This window comes from Colletotrichum higginsianum, chromosome 1 (genome assembly GCF_001672515.1).
Source record: "Colletotrichum higginsianum IMI 349063 chromosome 1, whole genome shotgun sequence".
NCBI lineage: Eukaryota > Fungi > Ascomycota > Sordariomycetes > Glomerellales > Glomerellaceae > Colletotrichum > Colletotrichum higginsianum.
The window spans coordinates 1711595-1735256 of record NC_030954.1 but is presented as its reverse complement, the minus strand read 5'-3'; the positions used below and the strand labels follow the sequence as shown (position 1 = coordinate 1735256).

Sequence of the window (23662 nt, the reverse complement as noted above, 5' to 3'; positions counted from 1 at the left end):
TCGTTCCCATGCCCTCATCCGTATCTCTTCGAGGATGCATTTCCGCCAAGCACCATGGCTCCAACAAGCCTTCACTGATCTCTGAGAGGCTGACAGCATGGGGGTGTTGGCCCCACCGGAAGGGGGGGTGCAGGTAGGTAATCACTGACCTGTGGTTGGCAAATGACCCACCGCTGTGGCCTTTCTCAGCGGGCAAGTAGCCTCTCATTGGTTGGATGGCTCTCCAGGGATTGTGTACGTAAGCCAGTCGCTGCGCATTGCTTGTTGGCAGCTTGCTTCGGAATCTGTGCGCCGTCACGCACCGGCCCTTGTCCTATCCTACACCATCCTGTGTAGACGTGCAGCCGGGCGGCAGGCAACCTCCAGCTTCTTTCCTTCAACTCCCGTCATCACGCCTACTAGACACCTCAGATTCGGAAAGCTAAATACGCCCATCGCTCGGTTTACACACGATCTGGATGCAAGCAACACGGACCTGACGCCTCAGCTGCACACGAAAGCCTTACTTTCTTTCTCAATAGCTGTCCTGCTTGCCGCCTGGATGATCTGTCAACCTTTACCGGCGCCGGCCATGGTCGGGGAAATGGCGATCAACGTACGTTGATGCTCGTATCATCCTTCATTTAGAGCTTTCACCTGCGTCCTCCGTCGCACATAGAGCTCGGGATTGCGTCTCGTCGGCCCAAATCTAACGTCATGAGCTGTCAGAAGAAACACAAGCTAAGCTTCCGCGAGCTGGTCATTCGCTTTACAGAGTAGACAAAAAGTCTAAAATCACGCGCGTCAAGCGCCAGCACAGTAGCTAACAACAGAGACGCATCACCTGGGCTATGCCATGAAAGCCACAGCTCCATTTAACTTTTTTTGGGCTTCTGCAGCCACGATTCTGATTCCGCTACCTAGAACCCAAAGTTCATTCCTATATACTCCGGATATATGTTGAATATCATTGTTCTTCAACGCTGTAGCCCCTGGAGCGGCCTTTGCCCGTCTGCTTGCAGTAGTATGTCACTGCCCAACCTTGCCTCATTGGTGGCAGGTGTTGTGGCAGCCAAAACATGGCATGAAAATCTAACTTTTCACCTCAGGCCCAGGCCCGCCAAATTTCATAAACAAGCTGAAATCCCCAAACACCAAAATCAAAAGAGACGCTTAATGATGGAAGAGGCGGATGTTCTGCTCAACAAACGTAATGCCGAGCTTCTCTGCAGTCTCGAAGACGGCACTATCGTTCTGGCTGCCGCCAGGGGCGGCGATGTACTTGACACCAGATCGAGATGCGCGGAAGACATTGTCCACGAAGGGGAACTGAATCTTGTCAGAATGATTACACAAAACCCGGCACAAGGTTTACTTACAAAGGCGTCACTCGACACGGCGACATTGGTCAGCTTGGCAAGCCACTCCTCCCTCTCGGCGTCGGTGAAGGCGGGGGGAATCTCCTCAAAGACGGCCTCGAACATGTCACGCTCCGCACCGGACTTGGGGAGCTCGCCACTGACCAGCAGGTCGATCGCGTTGCTCTTGTCCGGGCGTTTGGTGCCCTTCTTCCACTTGATGCCCAGGACGCGCGGGTGGAAGCGGAGCCACCAGTTGTCCGCCTTGTCACCAGCGAGACGCGTGCAGTGAATTCTAGACTGCTGACCCGCGCCAAGACCAATAACCTGTCCGTTGTAGGCGTAGCAGACAGAGTTACTCTGAGTGTACTTCAGGGCGATGGTGGCGACGGTCAAGTCTCGGAGAGCGGACTCGGACAGAGGTGCAGACTCCTTGGGAGTGATGATTCTGTTGAACGATCTGGGAGAGATCTCGATGTCGTTGCGGTGCTGCTGCAGGGTGACACCGTAGACGGTTCTGGTCTCGGTCTTGGAGGGGACGTAGTCGGGATCGATCTGCAGGACGAGGTACTTGCCACCCTTCTTCTTCTTGAGGATCTCGAGGGCAGCGGGCTCGAAACCGGGGGCGATCACACCGTCAGAGACCTCCTTGGAGATGATGCTGGCGGTGGGGACATCAACAATGTCACTTAGGGCAATCACGTCACCGAAGCTGCTCATGCGGTCGGCGCCGCGAGCACGAGCGTACGCCTGGGCGAGAGGGGAGGACTCAATGCCCTCAATGTCGTTGACGAAGTAGACCTTACGCTCCTCCTCAGTCAGGGGGGTGCCAATGGCAGCACCAGCAGGGGAGACATGCTTGAAGCTTGCAGCAGCGGGCCTACCCAGAGCCTGCTTGAGCTCCTTGACGAGGGGCCAGCTGTTGAGGGCGTCCAGCAGGTTGATGTAACCGGGGGAGCCACCAAGGACCTTGTAGGGCAGATCACCGGAGCTGACAAAGGCAGCCGCAGGCTTCTGGTGGGGGTTGGCGCCGTATCTCAGGGCCGAATACTGCTTGCCGTCGGCGGCATACTGCTTACGGAAGAAGTCTGAAATAGCGGCATCGTAGTCGGCGGTGTGCTCGAACGCCTTGAGGGCGTAGCGGTTGCGGCTAGCCTCGGTGATCTCACCGGCCTGGAGCTCCTTGAGGAACTCGGCGTAGTCGTTGGGATCGCTGAGGATGGTGACTCGGCTGTGGTTCTTGGCGGCCGCTCTGATGAGGGTGACGCCACCAATGTCGATCTCCTCGACAGCCTCGGGGACCGTGACGTTGACCTTGGCAACGGTATCCTTGAAGGGGTAGAGGTTGCAGATGACATAGTCGACCTTGTTGATGTTCTGGTCGGCCAGGTCCTTCTCGTCGGACTCGAGGTTTCTTGCTAGTATTCCGGCGTGAACGGCGGGATGAAGAGTCTTGACACGGCCGGCCAACATCTCGGGGGCCTTGGTGATGGCAGAGACATCCCTAAGAGAGAGGCCTAAATCAGCTCCGGTTCCGATCGCTTGAGAGTTCCAACAAGTGCCGCAACTTACTCGACAGGGAAGCCAGACTCCCGGATCATCTTGGCGGTGCCGCCAGAGGCGAGGATGCGGACATTCTGCTGGTTGAGGCCCTTGGCCAAATCCAGCAGACCTGTCTTATCGTAGACGGAGACGATGGCAATCTTCTGGCCCGACATTTTGCTTCTGGTGCTCTCGGCAACGACAAGTTCTTGTTGGGAAAAGAAGGATTGTTGTTGAAGGGTCAGAGACAAAAGGGGGAGAGAAAGAGGAGAAGAGACAAGACGAGGAAAGGCAAATTTTTGCCTTGCGCGATGATGTCTGTGGGCGGGCGGGCAGGAAGGGGGAGGAGGAGCAGGAGAGGTTGCGCAAAATCGGCTTCCGATCAAGGAGGGGGAGGGGCAGCAAAAAAGCTATGAAAAAAAATTGGCTACGCGACAGGTACGGAATTACCCCAAGCAGTGAAGGCTGTACACAATGTATTCCCCAGGTACTGCCCCACGTCGCATTGCGACCCGTTGGAGGGGACGGAGATGCGTGCCTAGCCAAGGCGGTCCCTCTTGAGGTCTCGCACAGGCACGATATGACACAAAAAACACAGGGAAAACACAGTAACAGTGTCATGCCGGACACGACATCGGATTTCTTCAGAAATAAGGACATTTACCGTCATAGAAGCTTCCAAGTCAGTGACCATCCGATTCTCCAACTATGCACTCAGCGGACTACCTGGCTACCTATGAAAGTGAGCCTCATAGAATAGATGGATCCTTTGACGAACCCTGTGAAGTGGAAACAAACGCAAGGGACATGTAAGCGCGACTTCGACACACCAACCATCCAGCGTCCACGTCTCGAGTGGGACGAGACAGAGGGGGGAAGCATGCGCAGAATATTCTTTTCGCTCGGGTACTGGCATTGTTTCATTGCAACGGCCCATCGTATTCCTCTGCTGAAAAGCTCCAACCGTGCTGAGCGAATTGTTTGATTATTTATCCACCTACTGGATCGAGTATGTCGAACGAGTACTTAGTGGACCGGATACTTTGCGCAAGAAGAAGAATTGGAGTTTGGGCCATTGGCCCGTCACCCGTCAACTGCTTGGAGCAAACTCCCTTGACCCCATTCATCCTGTGCCTACGTACCTACCTAGTGTTGTCTCGGGCCAATGAACCCCGCCCCCGCTGTGGACTGAAGAGAATAAAACGGCCCAGGCAAAGCACGAATGACTGTCACTACGCGACGCCCCCCCCCCCGACACGCTCGCAGGGGACTGCCACGGGCCCCTTGTCCGCTGATGCGCCTCGAAGTACCCCCAACACTGCTAGCGTCGTCCCCTTCCGCCGGGTGGCAGGGCGGGTGGCCAACCTGGGCGTATTGAACGTCGCAAGTCTTGGCTTCATATCGATAGACGAGGTTACCTTACGCGGCCACTCTCCCATTTTCGCGGCTAAAACCGAATGTCTAGACCTCTGTTCCGCGTGTGACCTCCTCTGCTTCTTCTAGTTGCACGATGTGCGGATACTCACGACCCTTGCAGACCTCGCATAACCCGTAAACCCGTATTGAAACCAACGTCGCCTCATATCTGGAAATCGCCCGCCTTCCCGAATACACTGCCGTACGGAATACTCCCGGCCCCGACCCGACCGACCAACCACCTCCGTCTTCCGACCTCACCCCGTCTCACGCACCCCGACCGACTCGCGCTGAACCACCCCTCGCGGCTACCGCACACTCATAGCCCGATTCGGTGCCATCTCACGCCGTACACTCCGAACCGTACACCCTGAAACTCTTCCCGACTTTTGATCTTCGCCGTGATGGGCTCCGTCTGCGGCAAGGAGGACAAAGGGGACAACTTCACCTCCCCCGGGCGTCCCCTCGGCACCGCGCCCCCGCCTCAGCCAAAGACCGCACCCATCCCCGCCAGAGTTGGCGGCCCCCCACGGACACTTGGCGGCGGCGGCGGCGGCGGTAGCAACGGCGGCGCACCCGGTGAGCAATCCGCCGACGCGGCCGAAGCGCGGCGCAAGGCCGCAGAAGCAGCCGAGGTGAGCACTCCCTCGCCCCCCTCTTGGTCTTTACGACGCATGCCACAATTGAGTCATGGGTCTGGGGGAACCAAGTATGCTAACGTCTACTACCATTTACGACAGGCCCGAGCGAAAGCAGCGAGCAAATCGACGGGAAAGCTCTCCTCGCAGCTTAACGCGCAAAAGAAGCAGACCCAGGCCGACCTGCTTAAGGACGCCAGCGCCCAGCAGCTGAGACAACGAGACGCCGATGCCGCCGCGGAGGCGAGGACCTACAACTAGAGCCGACGCATGTGACGTTACGGTGATATACTAATAGAGGATGACAAGCCTTCGGCCTCGGTGGAGATGGATGGGCAGGCGAAGTTGACGTGCGGCATTTTTTCGAGTATTCCTTTTTTTCATCTTTCTTTGTTTTCTCCCATCATTGCTGGCGTACGGAAGGCAACCTCTGCACTACTTCTTTCACGCACTTTATGAATCGGCTCGAGGGCCCGAGGCGTAGCCTGAGCACGAAGTATCGTCTGAGATAGGGGTTTCGGATTTCACGAGACAGAGCAATGTCGTCTGCAATGAAATATTGTTTTTCAATGACAAGAGGCGGGAAGGGGGCGGCGAGGACGATATTTAGATCGAGCCTGGAGTTTCTCAAATTGATTTCAGTGATGGAAAGAGGAAGAATAGACATCGTGGTCTCCCCTAATTACCCAGCCACCTGGTCCGTTTGTTGCCGAGGGAAACCCCCCATTTCAATTGCAACCACTGTCGCCGGTGCTCAGTCACTTTCCTTCTCATCTTTGCAAAGTGCAAAACTGTCCGTCTCCACGTCGCCCTGCTCTTTCTCTCAGGGTAACCCACTGCTCTAGAACGCCACCACCGATCCTACCTACAAAATGTCCGATATGCTACAGCAAGCGCAGACAACAGCTTTAAACTACATTATAACGCCCGGAAGCAGGAGCACGGCTGTCGGCCGTAGCCGCAGCCACAGTTCCTTCGCTGAGCAACCGGGTGAGCTCAGTCATGGCGGCCCCCACCACAACCTCAGTGTCACCCTCAACGAGGATGTAGAGCTTGGGGTCTGCGCCAGCCGGCACTTCCTTGCCTGCCGGGTAAAAGGTTCCCTTGGTCGTGATCGACACGCCAGTAGCCTCCAGAATTTTTGCAACATTGGTCCTGTTCGTGACGGCCCATCTGGCCTTCTGCGGGAAGTCGTTGATCTCGAGCGTGGCGTGGTAAGCGCCAGCGTCGGGGCCCTTGTTGTCGATAGGCTGGCCTGACCGAAGCTGCCCAGCTTTTCCGAGTCTTTCATTGATGTTCCTAATCGCTGCACTGACCATGTCGAGAGGTTGACCCCCCTTGCCTGTGGCGGCCGGTGCGTCCTTGCCCTTAGAGTCGCCTTCGGGCTTGCTGGTATTGCGGGACACAATAGCCGACACCTTGGACTGGATGTCAGTGACGGAGCTCTTGGCTTTGTCCTCCTCGGTCTTCTCCTCCTTGACATCGTCGTCTTCGCCTTCGGCCTTGTGAGTCTTGCGCTCGCGGAGACGCGCTGCTTCTCGCTCGGCGTCTAGTCGGTCAAGACCTTTACCGCCAAAGCCAGAAGTATCCTTGGCCTTGCCTGATTTAACCTTCTCTTTCCAAGCTTTGCGCATCTCTTCCAGACGTTCGGGTACAGGTTGGCCACTCTGCTCGAGTGCCTTGGCAACAGCGGATGCGCAGCTCTCCTGTTCTTCGGTGATGTAGGTTACAGCAGTACCCTTGTTACCCGCTCTTCCGGTTCGTCCACAACGATGGACGTAATCTTCGGAATGGGACGGGCTGTTGTTTGTTAGCGCCAGGTGTTTTGATGTTTCTGATACACGCCGACAGGGAAGACTTACCAGTCGAAATTGACAACCAACTTGAGCTGTTTGACGTCGAGACCTCGAGCGGCAACCGAGGTCGCGATGAGGATGGGCACGATACCCTTTTTAAAGTCTGAAATGGTCGAGTCTCTATCAACCTGGTCTTTACCACCGTGTATAGACATGCACGGGTAACCCTTGGTCATGAGTTCCTTGAGCAGGTCATCAGCCTTTTCTTGACGTTCAACAAAAATGAGAGATCGTGCATCTTCGTCTTTGTCATAAAGCTCGCCGAGCAGTCCCAGGAGATGGTAGAACTTCTGGTCTTCGGGGACAATTTCCACGACCTGCGTGATATCCGATGCGACAACACTGCGGCCTCCGACTGTAATCTCGACCGGAGACTTAAGAACCTTCTTCGTCAACGAGTCAATGATGCGAGGCATCGTTGCCGAGAATAGAATGGTTTGCCGGTCAGGACGAATGTTTGCAAAGATTTTCATGACTTGAGGCTCAAATCCCATGTCGAACATGCGATCTGCCTCATCAAGCACTGCATATGTGACACGACGCAAGTTCGTGACGCGACCCTGATTGGCGGCCAATAGATCGATCATACGGCCAGGAGTACACACGACGATTTCCGCCCCGCGCTTGAGCTCGGCAATCTGATCTCTGATAGGCGCTCCACCGTATGCGCAAACAGACCGCAGGCCCATTGCCTTCAGAAAAGGCTTGCAATCGCGGTGGATCTGGACAGCCAACTCGCGGGTGGGCGTCATGATAAGACCGATGGGACCGTCTGTGTCCTTGAGGGGAGGTTGGTCCATGATGTGGCGGAACATGGGGAGAAGGAAGGCAAGCGTTTTACCAGATCCAGTCTTGGCAACACCGACCACATCGCGCCCTGACATGATGACGGGGAGAGCCTGCATTTGAATGGAAGTCGGCTTGTCGAATCCCATATCTGCCAGAACATCCAAAGTGCGGCGTGTCAATCCGCACTGCGCCCATTTCTGAACGGGCTTCGGGATGTTCTTCCCAGAGACTTTGATGCCGTCAAGTTCCAGACGGAGCTCGTTGGCTTCCTCCTCGGTCAGGGCGGCAAGCTCTGCTGGTTCAACCCAGAAATTCTTGCGAATGGGATGCAGGTCAAGCTTGCTGTAGTCGACGGTAGGGATGTCCTTCTTCTTGCGCTTCGCTGCCATGGCAAGAACAGCGTTTGGATCCTTGCCGTCTTCTGTCTTGAAAGCATACTCATCGTCACTGAAGTACGCCTCTGGCTCTTGGGCCTTCTTCGATGATGTACTTGCCTTGTGACCCGTGGGTTTGGCTTTGGCGTCTGATAAATCAGCCATAAACGCATCCAAAGGATCAACGTCATCTTCCTCTTCGACATCCATCTGCTCGGCTGCAGGTTCTTCGGCGGTGTCATTAATTTGCGGCAGCGCAGCGTCTTGCATGTCTACATCGGGCTTCGCCTCTTCTTGCGGTTCTTGCTCTTGCAGCTCTCTCTCACGCCGCTCGTGTGCTGCGCGAGCGGCGGCAGCAGCCTCTTCCTCAGTCTCGGCAAAGTTGCCACCATCAGACTCGTCGTCTTCGTCTTGATCAGCATAGGGGGTGTCATCAGCCTCGAGGGGAAGTGCGGGCAACTTCGTGAGTTTCCTTTTCGTTCCCTCCTCCTCATCGAGGTCCAACTTGCGCTTGTTTGCAAGCTTCTCGCTGTCGGCCGTCGCCTTGCTGAAGCCGAAAGCACTCACGTTGCGGTTGGCAGGCAGTGCCGAAGCTGTTGTCGATTTGTTAGCGTAAAAGCCCCCCGCTGGAGATGGTACAGGCAAACCTTTGGTGATTGGTGCGACAGGCGCAATCGACTTTTCAGGGCGACCCTGGAGCGAACCCAGTACACCATTTGTACCAGAACTCTTGTGCGACGCCGCAGATTTCTTCGCGATGGCCTTGGGGTCAAACTTGCCCGCAAAAGGGGCCGGCGAGGCGGCTCCCGACGCGGTAGTCTGGGTGGGCGCAGGCGATGCTGCTCCGGGTGATGCAACGGCTGGTGAGGCAACAGATGGCGAGGCGGGGGCCGGAGACGGCACGGACTTTCTGTCCATCTCTGCGAGGAGATTCCTAGTCTGACTTGGATTAACCTCATTCTCTTTATTGGCTTTGGTCTCCCTGCTCTTCTTCCACGCCTCGAGCCTGGCAAGTCGCTCGGCCTTTTTGTCAGCTTCGGTCTGAGCTGGGGCGGGCTTGGGCTTGGTAGCCTGTAAATCCAGGTTAGCGATCGCAGTCCCACGATGGTAGACTGCCTGTCTCACCTCGTTAACGGGAGCGCTGGCATTCTCTGAAAGCGCCGCACCGCGCGGACGGCTGTCATCGCGCCTGCTGCGGGGGCGGGAGTCAGCAGTTCCCTCTCGCCTCGCGTGAGCTCGATCTCTAGAGTCGTCCATCCTTGGGCGATGATCCCTGTCGCCATCGCGGGGCCGTCGTCTGTCCAAAGAGCGGTCGCGATCGGCGTATCTGTCCCGGGACCTCCTGCGGTCTCTGTTGCGGTCATTGTCTCGGCGACCTCCGCGGTAGGAATCGTCTCTTCGGTCTACGGAGCGATCTCTGCGTCGGAAAGAGTCGCGATCACGGTCGCGGTCTCGGAATCGGCGCTGCTCGTGGTACTTGTCAGAATGCTCCCCGTCACGTCTCCCATGGCGGTGGCTTCTCACGTCGGCAGGGCTCCTCGACCGCGAACGACGACGGTATTCTCTGCCGCCGTCATCGCGACGGTCCCGATCGCGCCTGTCATCGTCTTTACGGGGGCGTCTCGCATTGTGTTGACTTCCTGCAGGCGATGGTGAGCGCGAGTCCCTGGTCCGAGCCATGTTGTAGGTCTCGAACTCTCAGCAAGACACTACGTTTGGTGAGAGCTACTTTTTCGGCAGGATCTACACTCGAGGGTGTCACCAGTGTTGGTTCCCAGCTCCCGTATCTATTTGGTGTGATTAGAAAGCGACGTATTGATATTACGATTCGACGGCGTCTGCTGGGCTGGCGATTCTGATGACGACAGACGGCTGTTATTTGGGGGTGAGGGGCGGAAAAGGATCGCGACGACGTGATAGATCAGATAAAGTTGATACGCATCCGAAGTGAGGCTGGCTCCACAGAGTTTTAGCCGCGGCATGCACGGGCCACTTACTCACCAGCCACTTCGAAAGCCCGTCTCGGTTTGTGGCGCTCTACGATACCACCCTGAGCTTCCTCCCCTTCCTTATTTGCATCAGCTCACTCATTCGCACACACCTTCTTGCTTTCAACCATCCTATCCTTGTCTGTATCCAGGCTGATAGCCGGAGACACATATAATGGGTGGCTTGGTCGCATATGCCAGCAGTGACGAAGAAGACGAGGTTCAGGAGGCTGTCCTCCCACTGAAGGTGTGGACTCGCTCGCAACCACTCACCCGAGGGAATCACTAACACATCGAATGTAGACTGAAAGTTCCAAGAAAGGAACAACTCCCGCACATCACCCAGAAACAAGTGAGACACCGCAGTCGCCTAGACCTACGCGCTTTACCGCAGCCGCTCGTACTGACGAGCTGCTTTGTAGATGATGTCAAGCCAGCACAACCACCACCAACAACGGCGGATCCAGAAACACAATCTTTGCCTGACAGTGTTACCATCGGCCCAGTTCAACAACATTCAGTTCCCTTAGGTCCCTCTCTCCCCCCAATGGACCCTCAACCACTGCAAGGCAACTCTCAGGACGGCGACCTTTCTCAACCCCCAACCTCGCCATACACAGCCTCCCGCGCTCTCCTCCGTGACCTTACTCTACCCCCAGTCCCGAACTTCGACATTCCAGCCTCGCCCCCAGGCTCACCGCCCGCCGCCCTCGAGGCCAAGCTTTCCCAGTTCCTCGATCTCAAGAAGAAGGGCGTCCACTTTAACGCCAAGCTGACCCAGTCCGCCGCTCTCCGCAACCCGAGCTTGACAGATAAGCTCATGGGCTTCGTCGATCTCGACGGCCGCGCAGGGTACGTCACGACGTTGTCCCCGGATCTGTGGAACCCGTTGTCCGAGGAAGTGCTACCGGAGTGGGCTACGAGGGCCGCGTTGAGGCAGAGCCAAGAGAGGGTGCGCGCCGAGCGGGCGGGGTTACGGAAGGGCGGAGGGCCCGTGGAGTTTGTACCGGCGGCAATTGCCGGAGGTGGTGACGTTGGTTCCCCTGCTACGACTGAGCAGAGTGAACTATTGCGTGCTGGGAAACGGAAGACGGGCGCGTTTTGAATTGTGAGTCCCCGAGGGCCATCAGCAACGCAGTGCCTTTATCACCAGCTCCAAGCGGTTTGGTGGTGCTTGTTGAGAATTACGCCATTCGCCAGCGTGTCATGCCCTCACTGTACACTAGGAAGAGGCCTTGGTGCAAAAGGGATCAGGGACATCCACACTGGCCTCGGACGTCATACACTCTAAAGATGCGGTTCTCCAATCGCAGTCTGCTTCATCGCCGCATATCTGGAATTATTTATTCCTTGCCTCACAGTCGATCTCATCGATGTATTTGGTCGATCCTTCGAGACTTCGGGAGAGATCACAGTGTGCTGGAAACTTGTACATGCTGGCCGTGTGAGGAAACTTTTCTCAGCCACAGAAACCGCATTGCCACATATGTGGCCTAGATGGAGTCCAACGTTTCTAACAACGTCTCAAGTCCCTCTGCTGCCTTTTGGAGCCGAGGAGCGCGTAAACATTGGCGAGGAGTCTGGAGCACGTGGGACTGACGACCAACGTCCAATGCTTGAAAGGGAGGGGGGGGGGGGGGGGGGGGGGGGGGCTCTTCGTGGAGGAAAAGCGGAGAAGGTTCCGTCAATTGATAAACCCCAAGCGAGAGGCTCGTGTGTATATGGGTATGCAGTGAGGCACTCCGTCATCCGTCATTCGTGTCGGGTTCTGGGATATGGGTCGAGAAGAGGGAGATGTTTGTCTTCTACTGGCTCCACCCTCTGGACGACAGCCGCACGGGGCTTGCGTCACTTAGGCGTGGAGTGGAAGTCCGTGGTTGTAGGGATGGATTTGATGACGTCTGAATTTTAAAGCAAGGCTGGTTTTACAGTGCTGTCAGTCGAAGTATCCTAACAAAAGGGCCCCGTTACAAGACCACTTGGAGACTTCGGACTCAAAGTTTGGTCATCGCATCTCGCAAAGAGGCGGTGCAAACTATGGTCGACAGAAGGATCGTCATTCAGTACACAACTACCTCACGGCATGATCAGCCACGGGAGAAGTCAGAATATTGCATTTTCACACCCGGCGCTCGGTAGTAAAATTACTCCATTCACACCCGGTACATCTGTGAGTCTTATCCATGCAATCTTGCCCCCTTGTGGTGACTCAGCGTGTGTAGGTGCCCTTTTCTTCATTACAATGATTGTCCTAAACAACAGACCCGCTCAATGGCAAGAAAGGGTGAGATTTAGAGACTTCTTCAGGGAGGCGCCGATGTTGATGTTGGTGACGACTTCGCCAGAGGACAAAGCGTCGGCGAAGTACGACAGCCTCTGGCCACTGTTGACGACGTCCTTGCCGCGGAGAGAGAAGGGGATCATGCCACTCTCGCAGGCGGGGCGTTGGCCAATGGCAGCAAGGACGGGTGCCTGGCTGATGTTGGCGCGCATGCTGACGTTGTTCATGCCCGGGTAGAGGACGAGGTTGTCGATGTAGACCGTGCCGATGTCCTGGCCGTTCAGGAGATTGGAGAAGGAGGTGTTTCCCTGGTGAAATCCGTGTCAGAACTGGGCTAAGCTGGCAAACATGTGCAACAACTTACGATCTCGAGGGTGAGAACAGAGTGGTTGGGGATAGAAACGAAGCCCTTGAAGTTATCACCCCGGGCATCAGGGGTGAGAGAGATGGAGTTATCAGTGACATTGAGGCCCTTGAAGCCATTCAAGCCTAGGGTTTGTTAGTCCGGGGGCTCCTGCGACATGATTCCATGGGCTTACCTTTCAAGGTCATGGTGTTCCTGAAAGTAACACCATAGCGTCTTGCGATTCCGTTCACCTTGACGTGAGTGTTGCCCTTGACGGTGACTCTGACGGACTCGTTATTCTGGAGCCAGGTGTTGAAGGTGGTGAAGGCGGCCAGGTCGACAATTTCGATGGGCTGGCTGATATTGACGGTCTGCAGCTTGACAGACCTGGTCTCCGGGAACTTAAGGTTGACGAAGGGGGTGTGCGGTTCCAAGTCTTCCAGATACATTACGCCATCGAAAGGCTCGATGGTGGCCTTGACGGAGCCGTCTGATCTTAACGTCGAGTTGATAGCCATGTTATACGAGGTGGGTGCTGTGTTGGAGACAATGATTCCGTCAACCGTGAGCTCAGCATGATCAAGCTTTGACTGGGCGATCTTCGGAACGGCAACGAAGATACTGTGCCTTGTCAGAAACCACGTTGCTACGGTTAGCGTCCAGAACAGCTCAAACTCACATCAAGAGGACAACAAGCAGAATTGCGGCGACGGTAGCAATGAGATATATCCACCAAAATCTCGCGCAGTGTCTCATACAAGTCTTCCTCTTACCATCTCTGCCAGAGCCGAGGGCGCTCTCGGATTGAGAGATGTCGTGTTTGCTCATGTTGGTGCGTGTGATGTCGTTTGTCGTAGTTGTAAAACTGCTGTCGACAGTCACAAACCTTTGACGCTGGCTTACGCAAGATAGAAGAATACAGTCTGCTTGAACGACGACGACGAAGACAGCTCAGCGGTTGATGTCCAGGACATCTAGTAACGGAGTGTTCGGGTGGGACCCAGGGGGGTTTAAGTACAGAGATGGGGAGGTATGTATTCCGGGGTAAAAGATGGGGATGCCAGGGAGTGGGAGCACCCTTGAGCATCACACGGGCAGCGATAGCTCAAGATCTTCTTGTCCACATGGTGTACATCCGGTCCGTATGTACCCCTTTCGCTTCTTACCGACCCATCGACCAGCCAGCCATTCCGGTCGGTAGGGTAGGCAGGGTAGCGTAGACAGATTGGGATGCATTGCGGTGCCTGGGCACATCGTGGGTGTAAGTTCAAGGTGGAGTAGGTGTAGACGGCCGTGGCTGTCGAGCGGGATAGATGGCCAAAATTCGTAAAAAGAACCAGGGATCTACCAGTCAGATGACAGGCCATTCACAATCGCAGACCAACTGGGAAAGAACATGCTAGGTCACCCTTTTGATGTCCGAATCTGCGTCCAGAGAGGTCTCTTTGCAGGGGCAGGCCGGGGCAGCGTTGCCAGATTGGGTGCCATGCCGAGAACAAGGTCGACACCATCTTCCCCAAATGGTTGCCCCGCATTGTTGTACACACCTGTGTACGAATATGTAGTCGAGGATTGGGAGAGCTAGGGGCCCCTTGTCCGCTAACACCAGAGTTGCAATCCGGCTTGGCCCCGAGAGGGCAGTCCCTCGGCATTTTACGAGTAGCACTGAGCATATGAAAGTCGGCTTTTGTGTGTGTGTGTGATTCTGCGTGGCAGAAGCAGTACCCTGGCTGAGTGGTTTACCTGCCAGACTTGCAGGATCTCTGGACTGGATTGTGTGGAGGGGCAAGATGAAGAGGTAATGGATACGAAATGAGCTGAAAACGCCAGTTGGCGGTTACGGTGATGAAGCGGCCTCTGTTTAGATCGAGAAAGTAACGAAGGGCTGGATGGCTGGCTGGCTGACTTTGTTAGTTTGACGGTATGACCGGGTTGTGGAAAGGAAAGAAACGGACTTTAAAGCCATGCTCGGCTTATAAGACAAGCATCAAGATCGTGGGGAGCTAGGCCTTGGTCGATGGAGAGGAGTAAGAGCGTGATTGGTAACGCCGGTGCTGCAGTGAAACTAGGCTTTGGTTGATGGAGAGGAGGAAGAACGTGATTGGTAATGCCAGTTCACCACTAGTGTACCCAGAGCCGTGACTTCTGTCCGTTGGGCAGAAGTCAGTGAAAGTCAGCCAAGGGTTAGATCTTGTAGTTCTAGGTACTCCTCCAAGTCCATCACTTCGTAGCAATAATTGCCCATCGCTGCGTACCTGTCTTCGTCACGCCTCAAATGGCGCCGAGCCGCTGTGGGAAACCTTCATTCTCAACTAACATACATCATTTCAGCAACAATTGTGACGTTTGTCGGACAATAATGCTCTGTATTCCGCAATGCGAGTGAAACTCAAAACTTGCCTGCAGGGGGTTGTGCCGCAGGATTACTTTTCTGCTTTCATAGTGGAATGATAAAATAGTAATTTGGGGCTACCCTAGGTATATATGAAGCCGCCGTTTGACAACCAAATTTTGCCTTGGCAACATCTATTGTTGCTCCGACTGCCCCCTTCTTCAATTGGCCATACGCAGACCCAACGCAGCAATCTGGAGCTGTGACCACCTCTTCCTTCGCTAGGGCACTTTCAGACACACGCAGGGCAGTCTCCTATGAGTTACTGCGGACTAAGAAAAACAAAAGAAAGCCTGAATTCAAAGTCCCCTTTTTTAGTGTGTCCAAGGAGTTCAAACTCCAGCCATGCTCATAAAGTACACACTACCTAGTATACAGCCAATATCGCGCCGCCCAAGATTATGACTCCAAACGTTGACAGACTCCACGCACGCTTCTTAGAAAGCCATCTGCTTCTTAATCTCGGCAATAGCCTTGCCGGGGTTCAGACCCTTGGGACAGGCACGTGTGCAGTTGAGAATCGTGTGGCAACGGTACAGGCTCATTGAGTTGTCGAGGGCTGCCTTGCGCTCCGCCGTCTTCTCGTCACGGGAGTCGGCAAGCCAGCGGTAAGACTGAAGGAGAATGGCGGGTCCGAGGTACTCCTCAGAGTTCCACCAGTAGGACGGGCACGAAGTCGAGCAGCAGGCGCACAGAATGCACTCGTACAGACCGCTCAGCTTCTTTCGGTCGGCAACGCTCTGGCGGTATTCCTTGCCCTGCGACGGAGGTTAGCTTATACTGCTGCAAAGAAGATTGCGCGGAGTCGCGTACATCAGGGGCAGGAGTGTCTCTCTGGAGGTAGGGCTTGATCGAGCGGTATTGCTTGTAGAACTGGGTCAAATCGGGGACCAGGTCCTTGACGACGTAGGTGTGAGGCAAAGGGTAGACCTTAACGTCTGACGAAGACTCTTTCGGGATACGGCCTGCCACATGTTATTAGCGCGGTGGCCTTTATCATTGCGCGCAGCAAGTCAGGGGCCAGCTGGCATGCTTCGGTGAGCCACGTACAGAGGCAAGCAAGCGTGTTCTGGCCGTTAATGTTCATGGCGCAGCTACCGCAGATACCCTCTCTGCAGCTTCGACGGAAGGTCAGGGTAGGGTCAAGCTCGTTCTTGATGCGGATCAACGCATCCAGCATCATAGGCCCCGTCTTGTTTAGGTCCAACGTGTACTCCTGCATGCGAGGCTTCTCGGTCGGGGTATCGGGGTTCCAGCGGTAAATGGTGAACTTCTTCATCTCGGGTTCCTTCGTACGAGGCACACGATCGCTAGGGGTAGCCAGGCCACGGCGAGGGACGGTGACGGCAGGGCGGAAGGTGGCCTTGGTGGCCGAGCCCAAGACCCGGGAGGAAGAGCGAAGAGAGGCCATTATGGCTGCTGTTTCGGATCGAACAGTAACAGGTGTATGCAGGTAGCAAGAGTATCGATTGCACACCAGGTGGAAGATGAGCGATTCCGAGTAATTGGCGGGGCGCGGTGTGGGAAGGCGGCGGTTCACCGTGATATTATCCTTGGTGGCGTTCAGGTGAAGTGAAAGACATCATGGAAGTTTGCTTCAATCCCTCGGTTATTGAGTGAGAGTCGAAGCGGCCGGAGGGTGAAAAGTGGACCCAGTGCCAATCATTGACGACCTTGGTTTGAGATGGGGTCTGTGTCCACTAAACACTCTCATTCTGACCAATAATAGACTGTGTGATTACCCGAGGTGTCGAGCTGACTTATCGCTGAAGACATGTGCGAGGTTTGCCGTAGTCCATCCCGTACTTTTCTCGTTGTAGGCATCATCACTTGGAGACAGCACCTCGTTTTGGAGACCAATTCTATCCACAGTAGGTGTTCCAGTGTTTATGCACATCTGGAGCGTTTTTGGCTAACTCGTCAGTCCCAGGCCATCTCTCGCTTTTCCGACAACGGTCAGTAATCGATCCGTACATCCGATCCCAAGCGAATCTCTTCTCGTTCCAACATCCCCGGCCGCCACCCTCTTTCCACTTCGTCCGCCACGATCCAGACATACACACACAACACGACCTCATACTGAAACTGCTCAACAGTGTACACATCCATCATGGCCTCATCAATGGCGCTGAGGAGGTTTGCTGCCAAGCCTGCTGTATGTTGCCCCTTTGTCCCCCATTCACCCCTCATAACTCTACAACGACGCAGCGATTGGGCCGGGAAAATAAACCTAACTTGAGCCCAGTTCTCGCAGGCGCGCGCATTCTCCACGACCAGACCTGCGGCGCGGGTCTTTGCGAACCGTCCTCTTCGCGCGAAGGAGGCCTCTCCCTATCTTTCGAGCAAGTACCCCGTCATTGACCACGAGTACGATGCTATCGTTGTCGGCGCTGGTGGCGCTGGTCTCCGTGCGGCCTTTGGTCTTGCCGAGGCTGGCTTCAACACCGCCTGTATTTCGAAGCTCTTCCCTACCAGGAGTCACACTGTCGCCGCACAGGGTGGTATCAATGCTGCCCTCGGAAACATGCACGAAGACGACTGGAGATGGCACATGTACGATACTGTCAAGGGATCGGATTGGCTTGGCGATCAGGATGCTATTCACTACATGACCCGTGAGGCGCCCGCCTCCATTGTCGAGCTCGAGAATTATGGATGCCCCTTCTCCAGAACCGAGGATGGAAAGATGTGAGTAGAAGCCGCGCGCCACCAAACCGAGGTGCAGATGTTGATAATGGTCGCCTTGCAGTTACCAGCGCGCTTTCGGTGGTCAGTCTCAGAAGTTTGGCAAGGGTGGCCAGGCTTACCGTTGCTGCGCTGCTGAAGATCGTACCGGCCACGCTCTTCTCCACACTCTCTACGGACAGTCTCTCCGCCACAACACCAACTATTTCATCGAGTTCTTCGCTCTCGACTTGATTATGCAGGATGGCGAGTGCCGTGGTGTCGTCGCCTACAACCAGGAGGACGGCACCCTGCACCGCTTCCTTGCTAACCACACCGTTCTGGCCACTGGCGGTTACGGACGTGCCTACTTCAGCTGCACGTCCGCCCACACCTGCACTGGTGATGGTATGGCCATGGTCGCCCGCGCCGGTCTCCCCAACCAGGATCTTGAGTTCGTTCAGTTCCACCCTACTGGTATCTACGGTGCTGGCTGCCTGATCACGGAGGGTGCTCGAGGCGAGGGTGGTTACCTCCTCAACTCGGAGGGTGAGCGCTTTATGGAGCGTTACGCTCCTACTGCCAAAGATCTTGCCTCCCGTGACGTCGTATCCCGTTCCATGACGATGGAGATCCGCGAGGGCCGTGGTGTTGGTGAGGAGAAGGACCACATTTTCCTCCAGCTTAGCCATCTCCCCGCCGAGGTCCTGCACGAGCGTCTGCCGGGTATCTCCGAGACCGCTGGCATTTTCGCCGGTGTCGACGTTCGCACTCAGCCTATTCCGGTCCTGCCCACCGTCCACTACAACATGGGTGGCATTCCCACGAGATACACTGGTGAGGTCATCACCGTCGACGAGTCTGGCAACGACAAGGTCGTCCCCGGTCTGTTCGCCTGCGGTGAGGCCGCTTGTGTCTCTGTCCACGGTGCCAACCGTCTCGGTGCCAACTCCCTCCTTGACTTGGTTGTCTTCGGCCGTGCCGTTTCCCACACCATCCGCGATAACTTCACCCCTGGTACCAAGCACAAGCCTTTGGCTGCTGATGCTGGTGCGGAGGCTATTGAGACTCTGGACAACGTTCGCACTCGCGAAGGTACCAGGTCCACCTCCGACGTCCGCCTGGCTATGCAGAAGGCCATGCAGACCGAGGTTAGCGTTTTCAGAACACAGGAGTCTTTGGACGAGGGTGTCCGCAAGATGACAGAGATTGATGCCCAATTCCCCGATGTTGCCATTAAGGACAAGTCCATGATCTGGAACTCGGACCTTGTCGAGACTCTGGAGCTCCGCAACCTCCTGACCTGCGCGTAAGTTTCATATCAACCTGTCGTCAGACCTATGGGTGCTAATTGTTCATCAGCTCCCAAACTGCCACATCCGCCGCTGCTCGCAAGGAGTCCCGTGGTGCTCATGCCCGCGAGGACTACCCCGACCGTGACGATAACAACTGGATGAAGCACACTCTGTCGTTCCAGAAGCAGCCCCACGGCAAGGTCGACCTTGGCTACCGTAGCGTCATTGGCAACACTCTGGACGAGAACGAGTGCAAGGCCGTCCCTCCTTTCAAGCGTGTGTACTAAAATTGTTCCGATTAGAAAATAGGTGTACAGGTGTCTTTTAGGAAACTGGAAAAATGCGAAGAGAGAGAAGACGATGACTGAGGAGGGCAGCGGGAGACATATCAAGACAGTCATAATACCACGACGGATAATTCAGTTCATGACCGTGACCATATGGAGGATATCGCGAGCTATCCTTGTAAACTAAACATAAGTGTTCGTATGCGAACGTGGTGGTGGTCGTGGTCTAAATCGCCGCGAGGGGAACTCTCGTCAGCAGCGCCACAATAAGTTCTCGCAGTACTTTTTTTTTGTATACCAGTCAGCTTCTGTAGGTTATAGGAGTGTGTTCTTCGAGGATACAGGCAGCCCAGCAGCTAGCGCCACCTATCTTCTTTTAAGTCGTTGGCAGTGTAATGCGTCTGTTAGGCCAATGTTCTATTCCAGAGATGGTGTGGTATTTTGGCTGTAAGCCCGGTTTCTAGCTCAAGGCTCAGACGATATATTTTATTGCCAATCTGTCTGTACGAGTTCAACCGAGTTTGCTCAGACACACAATGGCAGCGGGTGCCCAAGGAGCTGCTGTCACATGGGATAATGACGATGGCTTTGCCAGTAGATGGATGCAACAGAAATCATGGCGTGCATGCGCGAGTGGCACGATTGGGTAAGGCCCAGGGGCAGTCAGACCAGGAAGCGACACGGAAAAGGCAGCTGTCGATGGCCGAAAAGGCGGGCAATGGCCCTGCATTGGCTGGGCCTGGATGGGCGGGCTCGGAGATTTGACATTAAAAAGGCCAATGATTTGCCTGCAGGACGCGGAAGGACCTTTGCAATCCGCGCGAAGAGTACACCAAGTACATATTTGTACCTTGCTTCTCGCGATAATCGAGCTAGGTGTGGGTACCATGGACATTTGGCTTGGTTGTGGCCCACTTACCCACCAACCTCCACTGCACTGAAGCCGGGGAGGCGACATCCCCCAGAGTCTGGGCATCGTTCGGGTAGGAGCGGGGCTAGCAGAGCCTTAGCACTGGGGAAGCCACTCAGAAGGCGAGACAAGGGGAGACGATCCAGGCCCTTGCATGCCCCCAGCCTAAATCATGCACCGACAATGTCCTTTTGGTATCTGTAAGAAGCGAAGGTTAAAATTCTGATATGACATTTCGTAGGCTGACCCTCCAACCTGACACGTGCCACGTCCGATTCTTCATTCTGCGCTACCGCGCTTTCCACGCCCAAAGTAACGATCGGCCGCTGGTTTGGTCAGGCCAGGCCGGCCTGCATGTCAAGACGCCAGTGTGAGATCATCCTCGCAGAATTTCATAATGGAAGCTGGGAAGCGGGCAGAAAACAGGCAAACTTGATATGAATTAGCTGGGAAGCAGAGGGGTCGGCTTCAGAAACCTTGTGAACCAATAACCCACCGGGTATGTGTAGAGTAAGTACATGGCGCCCTCACACGCGATTACAACACACCGGCGGCAACCACTTTGGCTCGTCATCTAGGGAAAGATTGTTCACGAGCTTGTGGCCGGGCCTTTGACCTTGTCGTTCGTATAGCCATAGACGATGTTGGCGGGAAACGAGACATGGGCTCTTCAGGGTTTCCCGAGACGGAAGAAGAAAAAAATGTCTCACGCGACGGCATACCCAGACTGGCCTGACTACTCTCCCATTACTGTCCTTGGCCTATCTGACATCGTTGCACGTTTTCTGACCGAGGATGAACTGAAGTGACACGTCACTATCCGCCTTGACGTGTCAGAGGGGCGGCCATGAGCATCGACCAGGGTGACATTGCCCTGATATGCTCCCGGGCAGCGAACGAAAGAAACTTTGTCGTATCGGGGATTTTATACCAAGGGAATTTGGGGCACGTCAGACGGGCCAGTGACGAGATGGCAAAAATGGATGTCGATGATGGTGTTGTCCTTCTCTCTCTCTCTCTCTCTCTCTCTTGTGTGTGTGTGTACTGGCATCCAAAGTCTAAGTTCGCAAGAAATTCAAACCCCTCATATGTCTTTCTCCCCAAAGGAGCCTTGTGTATGATTCTACGATGCCCGCCCAAAATGACAGGGCGAGCAGGATCGTGACAGTGGTGTATATGCCTGGTATCGGCCCTTGTCCTGCTCCGGGCCCCTTCTGCATTCTGCACCGCTTCGTCTAATCTCGACTTCTCAAAGGATTTAGACATGTCCTGAACTCAGTGTGAGGCATCCCACCTCCATTCGTCGATGCTTTACGCATGCAATTGCTCGGCTTCACGACGAAACGATGCCGTTCACCCCTCGTCCGCCCGACGCAAACTGGGAAATTGCGGCCCTCCTTGGCTGTTCCAACTCAGTTCCCAGTAACTAGCTCAATCGAGACGTCTGTATCACAGCTTCGACTTCACCCAAAGGCTGACCTTGTTCTCGATCCCAGACTCGCCGTCGTAGATGTCTCTTTCCACCGCGCGGGTGTTGATCTGCCGCACATATCAGCGTCTGACGTCTCGCTCAAATCTTGTGCTGGGGGACCGTGGTGATTTAGCTTACAAAATGGGGGCCCAGATCGCTGACGCTCTTGGCGCCGAGCAGTCTCATGCATGTCTCCATCTCTGCCTGGAGAACTGTGGGAGAAAAGTTAGCGACCCGTCGACAACAACACGTCCCCCAACAATACTCACTCTCATACGTCCTCTCAACACCGGCCTGGCCGCCGGCACCGAGACCGAACAGCGCAGCACGACCGACGCCGACAGCCTTTGCACCCAGGCACAGAGCCTTGACAATGTCGGTTCCGCGCTTGATGCCGCCGTCGACCCAGACCTCGATCTTGTCAAATACTTCGGGACAGTACTTGCGGATCTCGAGCAGCGTGTGGACTGCAGGAGGGGCCGTATCAAGGGCGCGACCGCCGTGGTTCGACAGAATGATGGCCTTTACCTGCGGGGCGTACTTCGCCGCTAGGTAGGCATCTTCGTGCGTCTGCAGCCCCTTCAAGACGATGGGCAAGTCGGTGTGCTGTGCCAGCCAAGGAAGGGTCGTCTTCCATGTCAGGTCAGCCGCCGTGCCAAAGAACAGCTGCTGGCCAACACCGCCGCCGCCCGGCCGCTTCGCCTCGTCCTCCTTGGAGTTGGACTCGGACTCGACCTCGAATGCGCCCTCAAACTGCTGCTTCTCGTCGAGCTCACGCTTCCCGGGCCATGGGGCATCCAGAGTCAAGGTAATATACTTGTAGCGGTCCTTCATGGCGTTAATTCGCTTCAGCATAGCCTCGCTCTTGGCCCGGTCATTCTGAACGTAGAGCTGCCAGCCGAAAACCTGGCCTTCGGGTGACCCCTCGATGATTTGCTCGGGTGTCATGGACGCGTTGTTCGATACGCATTGCATCGCGTTGAACTTGGCCGCCGCTCTTGCAATACCTCGCTCGCCATCTGGGTGAGCGAGTCTCGCCATGGCGGCCGGTGCCACGAACAGGGGGGTTCCCACATGGTGACCCAGCAGGTTTGTAGAGGTATCAACTTGCGTGCAGTCAACGAAGACCCGCGGCCGTAGAAGGATCTGCCTGTATGCCTTGTTGTTGTTGCTCTTGCTCCACAAGTCATCAGCGGCAGAGAAGTAGTACGCCCATGCCTTCTTGGGGATGAGTTTTGTAGCAGCTTCCTCGATCTCTTCAATGTTGAGCAGCGTCTCCAGTCTTGGGGGACCCTCCTTGGGCTTCTGGGACGTAGCCTTCGCGGCAGCGGGTTGTAGCAGTGCCAGTGACTCGGGGTCTACGGTGCCAAGGCAGTTCTCGGGCTTGAGGTTCTCCTCAAGGATACCCGGTGGGTGGATCGGGTCGTACTCCTCCGTCGCATCTTTGCCGGAAAGCTTCACAATGATCTTGGAACCGCCGGGGTGAGAAGGGAGGAATTCGGTCACGTCGTACACTTTGCCGTAGAGCACCACCCAGCAGCTCTCGGGGCTGTTGTGCTTGGCCACTATGAGGCAGTATTAGCATTGGCTCGGACGCACAGCCGTGGAGAGCACCCTAGACCAACCTTCTTCAGCAGTGAATACCTTGGACATGGTGTCAGCGATTGAGGACTCGAGGAACACACTGGTCAGAAAAACTTGTGAGAGATCTCAACAACTGACCAAGCGGGCACATCATCGTAGTTAAGCCGCCAACCATTCGGCAGGAATTACCCCGTACGTCTATGCCAGAAACCAAGCCCGTGGGGGGAGGGTTGATCCGGGGTTGGGGCCAGCCAGAGGAGCCCATCAGTCGTCGAATCACCGTGCACTTTTTGGTCAAGCGTTCCGTGGGGCACTGGAGAGGCCATGGAGGGGTGGGGGCTGCGTCGTGGAAAGAACACCGCGGGCGCGCGAGGGAACCCCGACTTGCCCCGACTTCGGACATGTCGGCGGCTCTCGGCGCTAGACGCTTCGCTTCGCTTTGGCGCGGCAATCAATTTACGGGGACGTCATCCATTCCACTTGCTCGGGGGG

General features: G+C 55.5%; 8 protein-coding genes across 8 annotated transcripts; 3 read left to right on the top strand and 5 right to left on the bottom strand.

Annotated features, from left to right (window-relative positions):
• Positions 1 to 1152: 1152 nt before the first annotated feature.
• CH63R_00530 (Phosphoribosylaminoimidazolecarboxamide formyltransferase imp cyclohydrolase) lies at positions 1153 to 3055 on the bottom strand (the record flags this gene model as incomplete). The annotated part of the gene is made up of 3 exons (XM_018295505.1): positions 1153 to 1308; positions 1359 to 2841; positions 2910 to 3055. 3 exons carry the CDS (start codon positions 3053 to 3055, stop codon positions 1153 to 1155), a joined length of 1785 nt encoding a protein of 594 aa, XP_018163867.1.
• A 1644-nt stretch (positions 3056 to 4699) lies between these two features.
• Positions 4700 to 5194, top strand: CH63R_00529 (uncharacterized protein; the record flags this gene model as incomplete). Its single annotated transcript, XM_018295504.1, has 1 exon — positions 4700 to 5194. One exon carries the CDS (start codon positions 4700 to 4702, stop codon positions 5192 to 5194), a length of 495 nt encoding a protein of 164 aa, XP_018163866.1.
• Positions 5195 to 5841: 647 nt separating this feature from the next.
• CH63R_00528 (DEAD/DEAH box helicase) lies at positions 5842 to 9632 on the bottom strand (the record flags this gene model as incomplete). Its single annotated transcript, XM_018295503.1, has 3 exons — positions 5842 to 6733; positions 6796 to 9023; positions 9078 to 9632. 3 exons carry the CDS (start codon positions 9630 to 9632, stop codon positions 5842 to 5844), a joined length of 3675 nt encoding a protein of 1224 aa, XP_018163865.1.
• Positions 9633 to 10115: 483 nt separating this feature from the next.
• Positions 10116 to 11045, top strand: CH63R_00527 (HCNGP-like protein; the record flags this gene model as incomplete). The annotated part of the gene is made up of 2 exons (XM_018295502.1): positions 10116 to 10187; positions 10263 to 11045. The coding sequence occupies 2 exons, from the start codon at positions 10116 to 10118 to the stop codon at positions 11043 to 11045; spliced, it is 855 nt and encodes a 284-aa protein (XP_018163864.1).
• Positions 11046 to 12208: 1163 nt separating this feature from the next.
• On the bottom strand, positions 12209 to 13395 carry CH63R_00526 (uncharacterized protein; the record flags this gene model as incomplete). The annotated part of the gene is made up of 4 exons (XM_018295501.1): positions 12209 to 12529; positions 12586 to 12710; positions 12761 to 13188; positions 13247 to 13395. The coding sequence occupies 4 exons, from the start codon at positions 13393 to 13395 to the stop codon at positions 12209 to 12211; spliced, it is 1023 nt and encodes a 340-aa protein (XP_018163863.1).
• Positions 13396 to 15396: 2001 nt separating this feature from the next.
• Positions 15397 to 16370, bottom strand: CH63R_00525 (Succinate dehydrogenase [ubiquinone] iron-sulfur subunit, mitochondrial; the record flags this gene model as incomplete). Its single annotated transcript, XM_018295500.1, has 3 exons — positions 15397 to 15717; positions 15773 to 15924; positions 16010 to 16370. 3 exons carry the CDS (start codon positions 16368 to 16370, stop codon positions 15397 to 15399), a joined length of 834 nt encoding a protein of 277 aa, XP_018163862.1.
• Positions 16371 to 17069: 699 nt separating this feature from the next.
• Positions 17070 to 19205, top strand: CH63R_00524 (Succinate dehydrogenase [ubiquinone] flavoprotein subunit, mitochondrial; the record flags this gene model as incomplete). Its single annotated transcript, XM_018295499.1, has 4 exons — positions 17070 to 17114; positions 17205 to 17647; positions 17709 to 18932; positions 18986 to 19205. 4 exons carry the CDS (start codon positions 17070 to 17072, stop codon positions 19203 to 19205), a joined length of 1932 nt encoding a protein of 643 aa, XP_018163861.1.
• A 2359-nt stretch (positions 19206 to 21564) lies between these two features.
• CH63R_00523 (FMN-dependent dehydrogenase) lies at positions 21565 to 23239 on the bottom strand (the record flags this gene model as incomplete). Its single annotated transcript, XM_018295498.1, has 4 exons — positions 21565 to 21654; positions 21725 to 21798; positions 21856 to 23151; positions 23212 to 23239. The coding sequence occupies 4 exons, from the start codon at positions 23237 to 23239 to the stop codon at positions 21565 to 21567; spliced, it is 1488 nt and encodes a 495-aa protein (XP_018163860.1).
• Between the last annotated feature and the right edge of the window lie 423 nt (positions 23240 to 23662).